This window comes from Oryza sativa, chromosome 3 (assembly GCF_034140825.1).
Source record: "Oryza sativa Japonica Group chromosome 3, ASM3414082v1".
Classification (NCBI taxonomy): domain Eukaryota; kingdom Viridiplantae; phylum Streptophyta; class Magnoliopsida; order Poales; family Poaceae; genus Oryza; species Oryza sativa.
This window is the reverse complement of record NC_089037.1, coordinates 25,757,347-25,769,854: the sequence shown is the minus strand read 5'-3', so window position 1 is coordinate 25,769,854 and position 12,508 is coordinate 25,757,347. Positions and strand designations below refer to the sequence as shown.

The window sequence follows — 12,508 nt, the reverse complement described above, 5'->3', positions numbered from 1 at the left end:
CTGAATCATGATAATCGAACATTATAAAATCTTCTTGCAGTAAAAACATGTTTAAATCCTAGAATTCAGCATGATACAGTGCACGAATATATCCTGTGGAGCATGTCCTCGCAGCTAAAGTACAACTCAGAATACGAATAAAAATGGCTATAAATAAGCCTATACCACAATGGATACCTCGCTACATGGGCAAAACGATGAACAAAAACTTTCCACGCAAAGAACAATGTATAAACGGTTGTCTAGATTACTGGCATATTTGCTCAACGGCAGCCACAATCTGGGCAGGCTGCACGACGGTGGCATCCTCCAGAGGCGCAGCATACGGCGTCGGCACATCCTGCGACGACAAGCACATGATGGGTGCGTCAAGGTAGTCCCAGAAGTTGTCGATGATGGCCGATCTCAAGCTGGCGCCGATCCCGCCCGTGCGCATGCACTCCTCCACAATCAGCACGCGGTGGGTCTTCTTGATAGAGTTGCCTATGGTGTGCAGGTCAAATGGCTTCAACGACCTGATGTCGATGACCTCGGGATCATACCCTTTGTTCACCAGGGTCTTCGCAGCCTGCATCACATGGTACCTCATCCGCGAGTATGTGAGGATGGTAACATGTTCTCCGGGACGCACCATCTCAGCCTCCTCCAGGCATAGAACATATTCCTCGTCGGGAATTTTCTCCTTCAGGTTGTACAGAAGGACGTGCTCGAATAGCACCACGGGGTTCTCGCTCCTTATGGCGGCTTTCATCAGACCCTTGGCGTTGTAAGGGGTAGAGCAAGCAACCATCTGGAGGCCGGGGATCGACTGAAAGTAAGACTCCAGACGCTGGGAGTGCTCAGCACCAAGCTGGCGACCAACTCCACCAGGACCTCGGATCACGATTGGGATTTTGAACTGGCCACCAGAGGTGTAGTGAAGCATTCCGCAGTTGTTTGAGATTTGGTTGTAAGCAAGGAGAAGGAAACCCATGTTCATTCCTTCAACAACAGGCCTCAACCCCTTCATCGCTGCTCCAACTCCCATGCCGGTGAATGAGTTCTCAGCAATAGGGGTATCAAGGACTCGTAGGTCTCCAAACATCTCAGCCAGACCTTTGGTCACCTTGTAAGAACCTCCATAGTGACCGACATCTTCACCAAAGACACATACCGTTGGATCTTCTTTCATCTCTTCTATCAAGGCCTCGCGAAGAGCCTCAAACAGTAAGACCTCATGACTGAATAAAAGTTACAGAATTAGGAATTTGCCTTAGATTACATATTCTATGCACTGAAATGTTATTTATTTGGATAAGATAAAAAAAATCAGAAATGTAACACCTAAACTAGCACAAGTGCACAACACATATAAGCATTGTAATGAACCAGGGCAAATACTGAATTCTGAATACCAGTGTTAACCGATTCGTTACAGGTACCGATAATCCTACAGTCAACATTACAAAGTAAATGTAAACCAACTAAGCTTGACAGCCTGAAGCAATTTTTTATGAGTATATGCAGCCTATATAATAGCATGGTAAGTGGCCAATTGGGTTGGAAACTAATCTCTCTACTTTAATGTGTCTGACGTTGGGAGAACTAAATGACTGGAGGGAGTAACAGAACAGTTTGTGTCACCCGGTGAGGAGCATATTCCACTGAGCTCAATGTCAAATTTGAATGGCTAGACGTTATAAATTCTGTGCTTTCCAGCCCTATGTCCATTATATAGATTAGTAATAGCCAAAGGGGAAAAAAACTAAATTCCTAATTTCTTTTTTGCAATACACCAAACATTGGACATGTCTACAGTGCAGGTAGGAGTATAAGGCAGTATGCAAGTCCCATCAGTGTTTCAATCAAGGCCTAAATTGATGCTTCCAAAGTCATTCCCTACTCATATCCAAGAAAATATATGTCAAATTGTGAATGCCAGCCAGCAGCAGAAGCCATAGCTGAAAGCTGATGGGCAAGTCAGTTGAATGTTCTACTTTGTTGATTGAAATTCACTTTACAGTGGTCTCTACTGGTAGTAAAATCAATCTAGACCTTTCATCTTTTCTTATATAATAATAATAATGGGCCATATCTATCCTACTACTGGTAATAGACCTCATAAATCTAAAGACCGCTATAAAATACTCCTAGTTTCTCGGATGCTTCAAACAATTTCTTCATGAACTGTTTCTAGTCATAAGTTCTCTAACTTCAATTCTTCATACAAGCTTAGTAACATTCAACTAGCCCCCTGTATCAACTTTCAACGAACGGAAGGCTGCAAAATTGCATCACCTAACGAGCAGAATAACAAGAGCCCAACCCCTAAACAGATCCAAGCTCCAAAACTGGAGTATAGCCCCAACACACAATAGACTAAGACCAACACAATCCAGCCAAATCAAACCCAGATTGAGCTGAATCGATCGGTCTTATGAACAGAAGAAATAATTGAACGCTTGGTTACCGTATGGATTCTGTACTACACAATTATAAAATTAGAGGGGTGCTGAATTCTTTACCCGTCAGACTTGGAGGAGGCCGCGCTCGCCGGCGATTCCGCCTTGGACTGCACGCGAGAAGAAACACAAACAAACACAACATAGAGCAGTTCAGTGAAACCATCAGAGCCCAGCAGAGCATCGTAGCGAACGGAAGTATATCAGCTCAGAGAGCAGAACGTCTCACGCAACTGCAACGGCGGCCCGCGCCACCATCCTTCCCCCCGCCCGCCGCGCCGCGCACGATCCGGCCGCCGCCGCCACGCGCACGCTCCTCGCCGCTGCAAGAGCAAAACAAACACCACATGAATACACAATAATCCCACGGAACCAGCGGAGATCCGACGAGCAGGGGAGGAAACCTCGCTTACCGGAGGCTGATCTGCGGCCAGCGGAGGAGGAGGAGGAGAAGGAGGAGGAGGATCCCACCCGCGGGGCGGCGTGGAGGGAGGAAGCGGCCGCCATTGTTGAGGTCGGGATCTCTCTCTCTCTCTCTCTCTTTCTCGGGAGGACGCGCAGGCGATGGGTTGGTGGTCCGCTATATAAAGGTGGGGGGAAGTCTTGGGGTGGCGGCGGTGGAGGAATGGAGGCGGCGGCGGCGGTGGCGGAGAGAACGAGGTGAGGTAAGAGAGGAGAGGACGAGAAATGGAGAGGGAGACGATGGGCTGTGGACCGGGTCTATGGACATGATGGGGGGTGGATTTTGGTTTTGATCTCGGCCGCTGGATTTTGATCCACTGTGTGAGAATCTTGAAAATGGATTGTTTGCTCATATGCACGTACGCACATTCAAACACTATGAGATACTGGACTTTTATACTCCATCCATCCGTCCCGAAATATTTGATGCCGTTAACTTTTTTAAACATATTTAACCATTTGTCTTATTCAAAAACTTTTATGAAATATGTAAAACTATATGTATATATAAAAGTATATTTAACAATGAATCAAATTATAGGAAAAGAATTAATAATTACTTAAATTTTTTTAATAAGACGAACAGTCAAACATGTTTAAAAAAATCAACGGCGTTAAATATTTAGGGACGGAGGGAATATATTATAAGATTAACGGAGTAAACATATGCGTCTTGTTGTTAATGGGTATGTCGCCTACCATTAAAAATAATTAGTCGTATATGTGAGTATACATGTCAAATATCATATATTATATACTTGATTATGGATAAATAAAATTTTCAAGAAATAAATTTAATAAATGGTTTTAAGCAAGTGATCTTAGTATCGCATTAGAAGATTGTTTTTAATAAATATATGTATTTTTAGAAGTGTGGATTATCATCTGCAGTAATAATCAGATGAAGAAACCGAAAAGAACACGGACATAACGTAAGGACTCTTGGATTAAGCACGGTCCATGCGAAAATCCTAACGAGCGATCAATCGCCCCGCGTGATCACCCCCTCCTCCACGCTACTTTTCTATTTTAGTAAATTTATACACCTCAAGTTTACACATCTAAAATTCATACACATAATCTAAAATTTATACACATAAAGATTAGAGACCCAAAGTTTATAAGTTAAAAGTTTATATATCCGATTCAAATTTAAATTTGAATTCAAATATTTTTTATATGTAGTATTTCTATACATCTAAAGTTTATAGACCCAAAGTTTATAAGTCAAAAGTTTACCCGATTCAAATTTAAATTTAAATTTAAATATTTTTATATATAGTATTTCTATACATAAATTTTTCTAACTTTATTATTTTTTATTTTTTAAAAAATTTTTGTGGTGTAGTAGGAAGAGAAGAAGGGGAGGAGGAAGAGGGAGAGGAGCGTATTGGTGGGGGGATGGGGATGATCGCTGTGGGCGATCACCCGTCCATTAGTGTCACCCAACGCCCGGTCCATATATATATGTCTAATTATGAGATTATTTTTAGATTGGATGTACAACACGAGCCCCTTTGAATTGGCCTCCTCCCTCCTTGTCTCTTCTCCTCCTAAGCTAGGCCACCATTAGAAACACCCTTTTGCTCCAACTTCGTAACCACTCTGACTTTTATGTTCTCGTCTCTGACCCTGTTCACTGACGTCCTATAACCCCATAATTCCAACGGTATTATCACCAACTCATTACCTACCATTGTCTTCCATCGACTACGAACATCCCTCTAAACATGAGAAAACACCTTATTCCCCATCATCACCGTCAAAAAGTTGCCACCGTTTCGCTGGTGAGTTACATTGATACCTCCTCCTCCCTCTTGCCCACTTACGGCTTGCCTAAATTCAGTGTTCCCATGATGAAACCTAAAAAACCATATAATGATGAGTTGAGAAAAAATGGTTATTGTTTTTTCTTTCTTAAAGAGTACACCCTCCGTAAAAAAATATATATAAATCCTAGCTATATACATGGACCAGGTTTATAATTAGGATTGTTTTTTAGGATGGAGAGTACATTTGAAAGCGCACAAACACTATCCAGACAACACCACAACATTTAAACACCGAGCGTCAACACACACTTATACTTTTTCCATAAAAAAAAACCTAGATGAGGTGTAACACCACCTCAACGAATCTGGATATAAGGTTGTCAAGATTCGTTATCTTAGGTGATATTTGCATTGGTTTTTCCGAGGCCAAAGGGAGTACGACCCACTCGACGCGAGCGTGTGCTCAAAAAATTGGTGGACAATGACGTCCCTTCCAAACATGTATCAGTTTCTGACTTGAATTTGGACTCTCTCGAATGGTAAGTTTAGGCACATGACTCATGAGGTCACAATTAACTATTACCATGACATTACCAGTTGCATACAAATATGTTTGAGTAAAATGCACCAGCGGTCCTTAAACTTATCAGGAGGTTTCACTTAGGTCCACAAACTTTCAAAGCGCACATCAAGGTCTCTAAACTTAGTTTATTGTATCATCCCGGTCCAAAGCCGCGTTTGACAATGGTCTTGCCTACGTGGCACGCCACATGGATGATGACATGGATTTTTTAAAATTTTTTCTCCCTTCTTCCTTCTTTTTTTCTCTTTCTTCCTTGTCGAAAAGACGAAAATGCCTCGTACACGTCATCGTCCATGTCATCGTCTTTTCATAAAAGAGAAAAAAGAAGGAAGAAGGGAGAAAAAAAATCATGTCATTGTCCACGTGGCATGCACGTAGACAAGACCACGGTCGAACGCGGCTTTGGACCGGGATGATACAATAAACCAAGTTTAGGGACCTCGATGTGCGCTTTGCAAGTTCGTGGACCTAAGTGAAACCTCCTGACAAGTTTAAGGACCGCTGGTGCATTTTACTCAATATCTTTTCATGCTGCAACTTATACTTCTAAGAGTTACCATAAAAGTTATTTAACACATATTAGAACTCTGACGGTATCAATTCTGCAACAAAAAGATTATATATACTAGATGAAAAACAGGTATATCCGCATGAAAACAAACAGCTATAGTAGTAGGCAAGGTTATGTTTCTTATCTGAGTTGTTAAAAATGTGTATATATGGACCGAGTGCAGGCCAATTGGGTCAGTGTGGGAGGACCTCAATGGGCAGCCTCGGTCTCATCGATGCTAAAACCTTGTGGCCTTGGCCTCATCCACCTAGGCCAAGTGGCACTACCCTTTCAACAAAGTGTTGCTGAATTTTTCAGTCTTTTGTCTTGAGTTTCATCTTGCAGAACTGAGAAATGACAGGCAAGAGAGCTGTTTAGTGAAGGGAAAAAGGCAAAATATTTGTCACCAGCAACCACACTATTTCAAATATTACTGCAAATATTAATGGGTGAATAGCTAATTTAGTTCCTCAAGCTTCACTGAAGACTCAATTTAGTACTTTAGGTTTCATTTTGTCCATACAGGTCATCTAAGTATTTGTTTTGGCTTAAAATCATCCTTGGACCCACTTGATTTGCCATATGGCTATTTTTAGTCAACAATTCTATTAGAAAGTGTCCCTTTTGCCTTTAATTTGTATACAACTGTACACTAGAAAAAAGAAAACAAAAATAAATAAACAACATTACATATGTATTTCCCATTATTTCAACATGTGCACATGAAACTTGAGCCTAATGGCTATCGTATACACTTGTAAGTATATAATTTATTTTTGTTTTACATAAATTGCTATGCATTGTCTATAAAAAGAATTCATTGTATGCAATTGTTTTCTCTTATATATGTGAATGAGGGGGTATAAGTGACATTTATCAAGAGAATTGTTGGTTATGTGGGTTCAAGGATAAGTTTGAATTAAAATAAAAACTTGAAGAAGTAATATGAACAGATTGAAACATTAAGGACTAAGCCGATCCTTGTATGAAACTTGGAGGACATCTTTGGCTATTCACCCAATAGATTATGGACTAAGCTGATCCTTGTATGAAACTTGGAGGACATTTTTGGCTATTCACCCAATAGTAATCTAGAGAGAAACTTTTACCACTTCAAACAAGTACTAGTATGTTTTTCGCCAAAGCATTTTAATGATACTTTTCTTTACTAACAAATTACTCCCTCCAGTAATACATATATGACATTTAGAACAATATTTGATCAAATTTTTTAAACAACCATCAACAGTTTACGAGTTTCTTAGTTTAAAAAGGAAAAAATGGTATGCACAAATTTGCCTAAAAAATCATTATAATAATATCAGAAGCTAACTGAATTTAACAAAATATTCTAATACGAATTTGATAGTCAAAGTCTTTTTAAAAAAGTTAACCAAATCTTGTCCTAAACATCATTTGTTTTAGGACCAGAGTACTACACAAACATAAAAAATGACAACTTGGTGCTCTTGAAAGAAAGATCAACAACGCATCTTCAAACTTAAGGAAAGAGCTTGAAAATAACCCAACAATTCCAAGGAACATATTTACAGAGACTATCAAACCTGAACTACAGTAGCTAGAAGTAAGAACAGTGGAATACTACTTATTCCATTAATCCAGCACATGACAAATTGATAATGTCTCCAAGGCTGCGGGCAATACATCATCTGAGCTACAAGAGAGCACGGCCAGGCTAATCCAACCATGGCTAGTCCTACAGAAAGCACCAAAGTTTCAGCACATGTTTTTAGTGCATCACAAGTCACAACTCGAACAACATTAACAACAGCAGCAGTAGAAGGTGACACAAGCCACCCAGCATCCCGACGGCCTCGTAGCCCCGGCGACCACCATTTCTTCCCCTAACCCTCATCGCCACTCCGCCGGGCTGGTACGCCATGCCGGGGTTCCACCCTGCCGGTATGGCGTTGCTGGCAACAAACATCTGGCCGGAGCTGAACGTCAGGCGGACGGAGAACGGGCCCTGCAGGGCGGAGCCGGAGTTGAGCCTCCACACTGCGCCCCATGACTGCTGCATCGGAATCCATGACCCCGAAGCACCAGCACCAATCGGCATGATGTCGACAGCCGCAAGGTCACTGTCGTTGTCATCGTACTCCACCAGCAGGGCCAGGTAGTTCGGGTTGGAGCCAGAGTCCACGACAAAGGTTAGCCCTACTCCAGTCCATTCACACTCCACACTGTACACCACAAAAGTAACAGAAAAGATTAAACATACTGTTTGTTACATGATGAGAAACATAGCGAAAACCAGACAGTTTGCATATCTGCGTGAAGTGTCATATGTACTTGGCCGTTGCAGCAGCCAAGAATAATAGTGTAGCTGAGTGCCTGTGTACTATATATGATGATCCATTATTCATGTGTACCGGGTGTACTGAATTTGGAGGAGGCCAGCACCACGGAGTTGATCAGCCTGGCCAGGCCTCGCCATGGCACCGAATGCTGTCCCGCTCATGTCAAAGTGAGCTGCTTCATTCATGCATTGACCATCGACTAGCTCTTCCAAGCATGGGCCACCAGGCCCCTGGTCAGTGATGACAACGGTTACAGGGATACCAGAGCAAGCTTCATTACCAGCACACACCACCTGATAAATCAGTTATTTCCAAATGTCAAATGGCAGACATGCATGAATGAGCATAGCTTCAGCTGCTAATGGTCAATGGATACACACCCGGTAGCACGAACCACATCCCTTGCCAGAGTCATAGATGTAGGGGCTACCAGCAGCAATCCTGGATGAGAACGGTGGCTGGTCAACAGCATACTGGTACCCACATGCACCGCCTACAACAAATTTATGCATGAGACATCACATTTTCGCACCACAAGCCGCTTTGAGTAGAGTGCGTATATTCACAGATTTTATTTTTTGTGGTATCTACCATACCTTCACTTCCTGCACCATTAGGATCGCCATACCATGTAGCAATGCCATTCGACCAGCCAGAGAGCTCACGGTGGAGCTCAATGGACGTGCAAGGTTGGAACACCGAAGCGAGCACTGTAATGGCAATGAAGTACAAGAGCTGAAGCCTGGAAGCCATGTGCTGCACTCTGTCACATTATGGCTGATAAGGACTAACACACTGTTGGTTTGCAAGGTCAACAACACAAGTATAGATTGTATGATATGTATTCAATGGGCATATTTTGTGCTGGAGGTAATGAAGAACAGGACAGCAAGAAAGGTTATTGTTTTGGCTTCAATTGCGCCTCAGAACATAATTCACAGCATTGAGAATGTTTTCATAACAACACTTCACTGAGTTCTCATTAAAAAAACACTCCACTGAAGAAAATGAAAATGCCATAAATGTGGTACAGCTGTTTTCTGAAGTTAGAATAAAAAATGGATTTTAAGGAGATGATAGACAAGAAGGGCAATGTGCCGTGAATTACAAAAAGTTGTTGTCATGGATTATGGCAAACATGTAAAGGAGGGTGTTAGAAAATTTCCAATTACTGATGACCATTGTCAGCTGATTAACCTTTAGTTTCTACTTTACGATTTGTCACCATTACCCAAAAACATAGCACCTAGCTACTAACCAAAAGAAACACATGCCCAACCTTAAATAATTATGTCTTGAAGAAGTTTCGAGAGCATACTGTTTAAGTCCAAAGAGCAAATGGCACAGTAAGCCATTACTCCATTGATTGAAAAAGGCATACCGATCATGTTATATTCAGTTCGTTTTCTAAATAGAAAGATAGAAATGACAAAGTTTTATTCGCTAACAGTACTACACAAAATGAAATATGAAACACTATTCATGAAGACTACCAACAGAACAGCAAATGTTTGAGAAAAAAAATACAAGCATTACTTCCTCCGTTTTACAATGTAAGTCATTCTAGCATTTCCCACATTCATATTGATATTAATGAATCTAGACATATATATCTATCCCATATTCATATTGATGTTAATGAATCTAGACATATATGCTAGAATGACTTACATTGTAAAAAGGAGGGAGTATCACCTAGACAAAATACAATGCTTGGAGCCAACATACAGTACATACTTTTATCTTCCAATTAAAGTGACTATGTCAAAGGAATAAAGCGGATCCAACCATCCATGCAACAAAAAAATGCCTCCTGGTAAGTAAACAATCAGTTGTAGAACAACCCAAGGCCATAGCTCGAAAGCTAATAACTGACCCATTCAGACTTGTAGACCAAAAATGCATTGTGCTAGTAGTAGTAGTAGTAGCTTTTTTTTTTGGGGGGGGGGGGTGGGGGGTGGGGGGGGCATCGTGCTGCATCCTCTTACCGATGGGGCTCGAAGGCCGCCATGCGCAGGCGCTGCGGATCCACCACCACCACCTTCACCTGCCCACTCAAGAACACAGCAGAGTTCAGCACATTGCAGTAGCTAATAAAGCCAACGACTCGAATCAGCAAGCACGCAACTGCAACTGCAACGGCCGTCCGCTCCTCCAGCTTCCCTCCGCCGCTTTTGTCCCTCGCCACCCGCACGCCCCTCGTCGCTGCAGAGAGAGAAAGAGAGAGAGAGCCGGAAAATGTGAACCGACTGAGGGAAAAAAAATCCAGCGGAGAATGAGCTAGCGGCCTCGCGGGGTGGCAGCGGGAGAGCGTACCTGAGGCGGATCCGGAGGCGGCAGAGGCCACGCGAGGGGCGGCGGCCGGCATTGGGGGTGGGAGTGCGTGGCGAAGCTGCGGAGGTAGCGAGACTGAAGTGACGGGGGCAGTGGACACTGTAGTTGTAGAGTAGTGGTGGTTTGGGTTGGCTGGCCAGGGCTAGAGATGGTAAATTAGTAATTTCACCATGCAACCTCATTGGGATAAACTAATCAGGGATTATGGATTTAGGGAGCAGGAGGGGACGAGATGGTCATGCGGGTGCGGGCTCGACGGTCGGCCTCGGTAGCATAGGCCCGACCACGTGTGCTCGCCACGGCATGCGCGCTCGCTCGCCCGCGTAGCTCGGCCCCTCGGCGCGCACGGTGATGCGGCGTTTTCTTGGTGCGGGCGGTGGGCCACTGCGTGGACAGAGGACGGGAGAGACCGAGGGGAGTCGGGATTTTGGACTATCTGCCATCTCCTTCAACGGCGCACTCTCAAATGCGAGTGAGGGGAGGTTTTAAGGAGGTTTTTACCCTTTATATTTGGAAAAAAGTCCACATAAACTCCTAAACTTTAGATGAAAGTCTGTCTAGCACTCTAAACTTTAAAACCGGACATTCAACCCCCTAAATTTTACAGTACCGTTTATATAACCCTCTAATATAGTTTTGCATAGTGGTTTGTATCTAATTTATATATAAGTTGGATGAGTTTGCTCACATGTCATTCACTTTGGACATATATATTAAAATTTTGACTTAAATCTTTCTTTTTCTCCTTATTAACTCTTACTTCCAAACAAATACCAACATAATAATAGTATGATATCACCGTATAAGAATAAATTGATGACTTATAACTGATGATATGCAAATATGTTATATTAATTATTCAAACTATTCGTTTAAGCTTCTAAAATATGTAAAACCATCATCCAAAACTACCTTTGGAGAGTAATATGGATGGTACGGCAAAGTTTAGGGGGTTGGATGTCTAGATTTAAAGTTAGACGAACTTCCATCTAAAGTTAGGGGGGTATTTGGACTTTTTTCTTATATTTGGGTTAATTAAATTCCTATATAAGATTTAAGATACAAAATTTAATATCGAGTACATTTTAGACTGTTTTATAGATGTTTTATGAGCATATTTTTTCTCTTTAAAAAAACTTTATGAGAATGTAGTTTTAGTCATGTAGGAAGTTTCAGAGCAAGAAGGTTCATTCATGTATAAAGTTAGCAAGTTGTACTTCCTGCAAAAAGTTCTATAATTTGGATGTTATACTGATGTAAACTTCACAACCTTTGATGTAAACAAAGTTTATATATACAAATTTTATGTACAAGTACACAGTTTTTTTTTATAAATTTTATGAGCACAAAGTTTTTTTTACCAAGTTTATGAGTATAAAGTTTTATAATTTGAATGTCTGTTTACTTCAAAGTTGTGAAAATTTTCAATATAAAGTTTTTCAATACAAGGTTATGGTTTAAAATAAAGTTGTGACAACGGAAAGTTTTTCAATCTAAACTTTTGTGTGTACTAAGTTTCTATTCCACCATAAAGTTTCAAAAGAAAATTTATACTCATAAACTTTTGTGTGTACTAAGTTTCAATTCCACCATAGAATTGAGTCATTTGCCAGGAGGAAAGACAACTGATGACTTTTGTTGCTATGCAAATTTACAGTGCATTTCCAATTCGTTTGAAGTATGTACTAGTCATCACCTTCAGCATGGCCAATCAATATTTTTTCAAAGTCTCTGGGTCACTGGATGTCTTCTTTCAGTATTTTTGGATGTTTTTTTTTGCAGGAGTTTACATCTTGTCACGTGTGTGTTCCTGACTTGAATTTTCGCAGAGGGCAAAGCAAGGCTTCGCCAATTAGAACATTGTGGTATTGAGATGTCATAGCTTTTTAATATGTTGGATGTGCATTACTCTTTAGTTTCTCGTTTTAAGGTAGGCATCGTAATCCTGAGTTAAAAAAATATAATCACATCGGGTATATGCCATTTACTCTATGAATTGATTTGTGGACTTCAGTATTGGATTCTACAACGGTTGTTTCTCGTGC

At 41.4% G+C, this 12,508-nt stretch overlaps 2 protein-coding genes across 3 annotated transcripts; both read right to left on the bottom strand.

Annotated features, from left to right (window-relative positions):
• Positions 1-2: 2 nt before the first annotated feature.
• Positions 3-3,123, bottom strand: LOC4333564 (pyruvate dehydrogenase E1 component subunit beta-4, chloroplastic-like). The gene is made up of 4 exons (NM_001418385.1): positions 2,855-3,123; positions 2,676-2,764; positions 2,505-2,551; positions 3-1,220 (listed from the first exon to the last, which is right to left on the bottom strand). Exons 1-4 carry the CDS (start codon positions 2,946-2,948, stop codon positions 248-250), a joined length of 1,203 nt encoding a protein of 400 aa, NP_001405314.1. The 5' UTR covers positions 2,949-3,123; the 3' UTR covers positions 3-247.
• A 4,179-nt stretch (positions 3,124-7,302) lies between these two features.
• LOC4333563 (expansin-B12) lies at positions 7,303-10,540 on the bottom strand. Of its 2 annotated transcripts, none has more exons than XM_015773681.3 (7): positions 10,446-10,540; positions 10,258-10,334; positions 10,118-10,176; positions 8,726-8,892; positions 8,510-8,622; positions 8,202-8,422; positions 7,303-8,012 (listed from the first exon to the last, which is right to left on the bottom strand). In XM_015773681.3, exons 1-7 carry the CDS (start codon positions 10,495-10,497, stop codon positions 7,574-7,576), a joined length of 1,128 nt encoding a protein of 375 aa, XP_015629167.1. In that variant the 5' UTR covers positions 10,498-10,540; the 3' UTR covers positions 7,303-7,573. The 2 variants fall into 2 exon arrangements, with proteins under 2 accessions (XP_015629167.1, XP_015629168.1); XM_015773682.3 differs by having other exon boundaries at positions 8,726-8,871.
• Positions 10,541-12,508: the final 1,968 nt, after the last annotated feature.

Coding starts and splice junctions, on each gene's coding strand:
- LOC4333563 (XM_015773681.3), bottom strand. CDS start 10,497: ATGCCGGCCGCCGCCCCTCGCGTGGCCTCTGCCGCCTCCGGATCCGCC. Junction 10,177..10,257: donor GGACGGCCGTTGCAGTTGCA/GTTGCGTGCTTG, acceptor TTGAGTGGGCAG/GTGAAGGTGGTGGTGGTGGA. Junction 8,423..8,509: donor GATGTGGTTCGTGCTACCGG/GTGTGTATCCAT, acceptor CTGATTTATCAG/GTGGTGTGTGCTGGTAATGA.
- LOC4333564 (NM_001418385.1), bottom strand. CDS start 2,948: ATGGCGGCCGCTTCCTCCCTCCACGCCGCCCCGCGGGTGGGATCCTCC. Junction 2,765..2,854: donor TGGCCGCAGATCAGCCTCCG/GTAAGCGAGGTT, acceptor TTGCTCTTGCAG/CGGCGAGGAGCGTGCGCGTG. Junction 1,221..2,504: donor GCCTCCTCCAAGTCTGACGG/GTAAAGAATTCA, acceptor ACTTTTATTCAG/TCATGAGGTCTTACTGTTTG.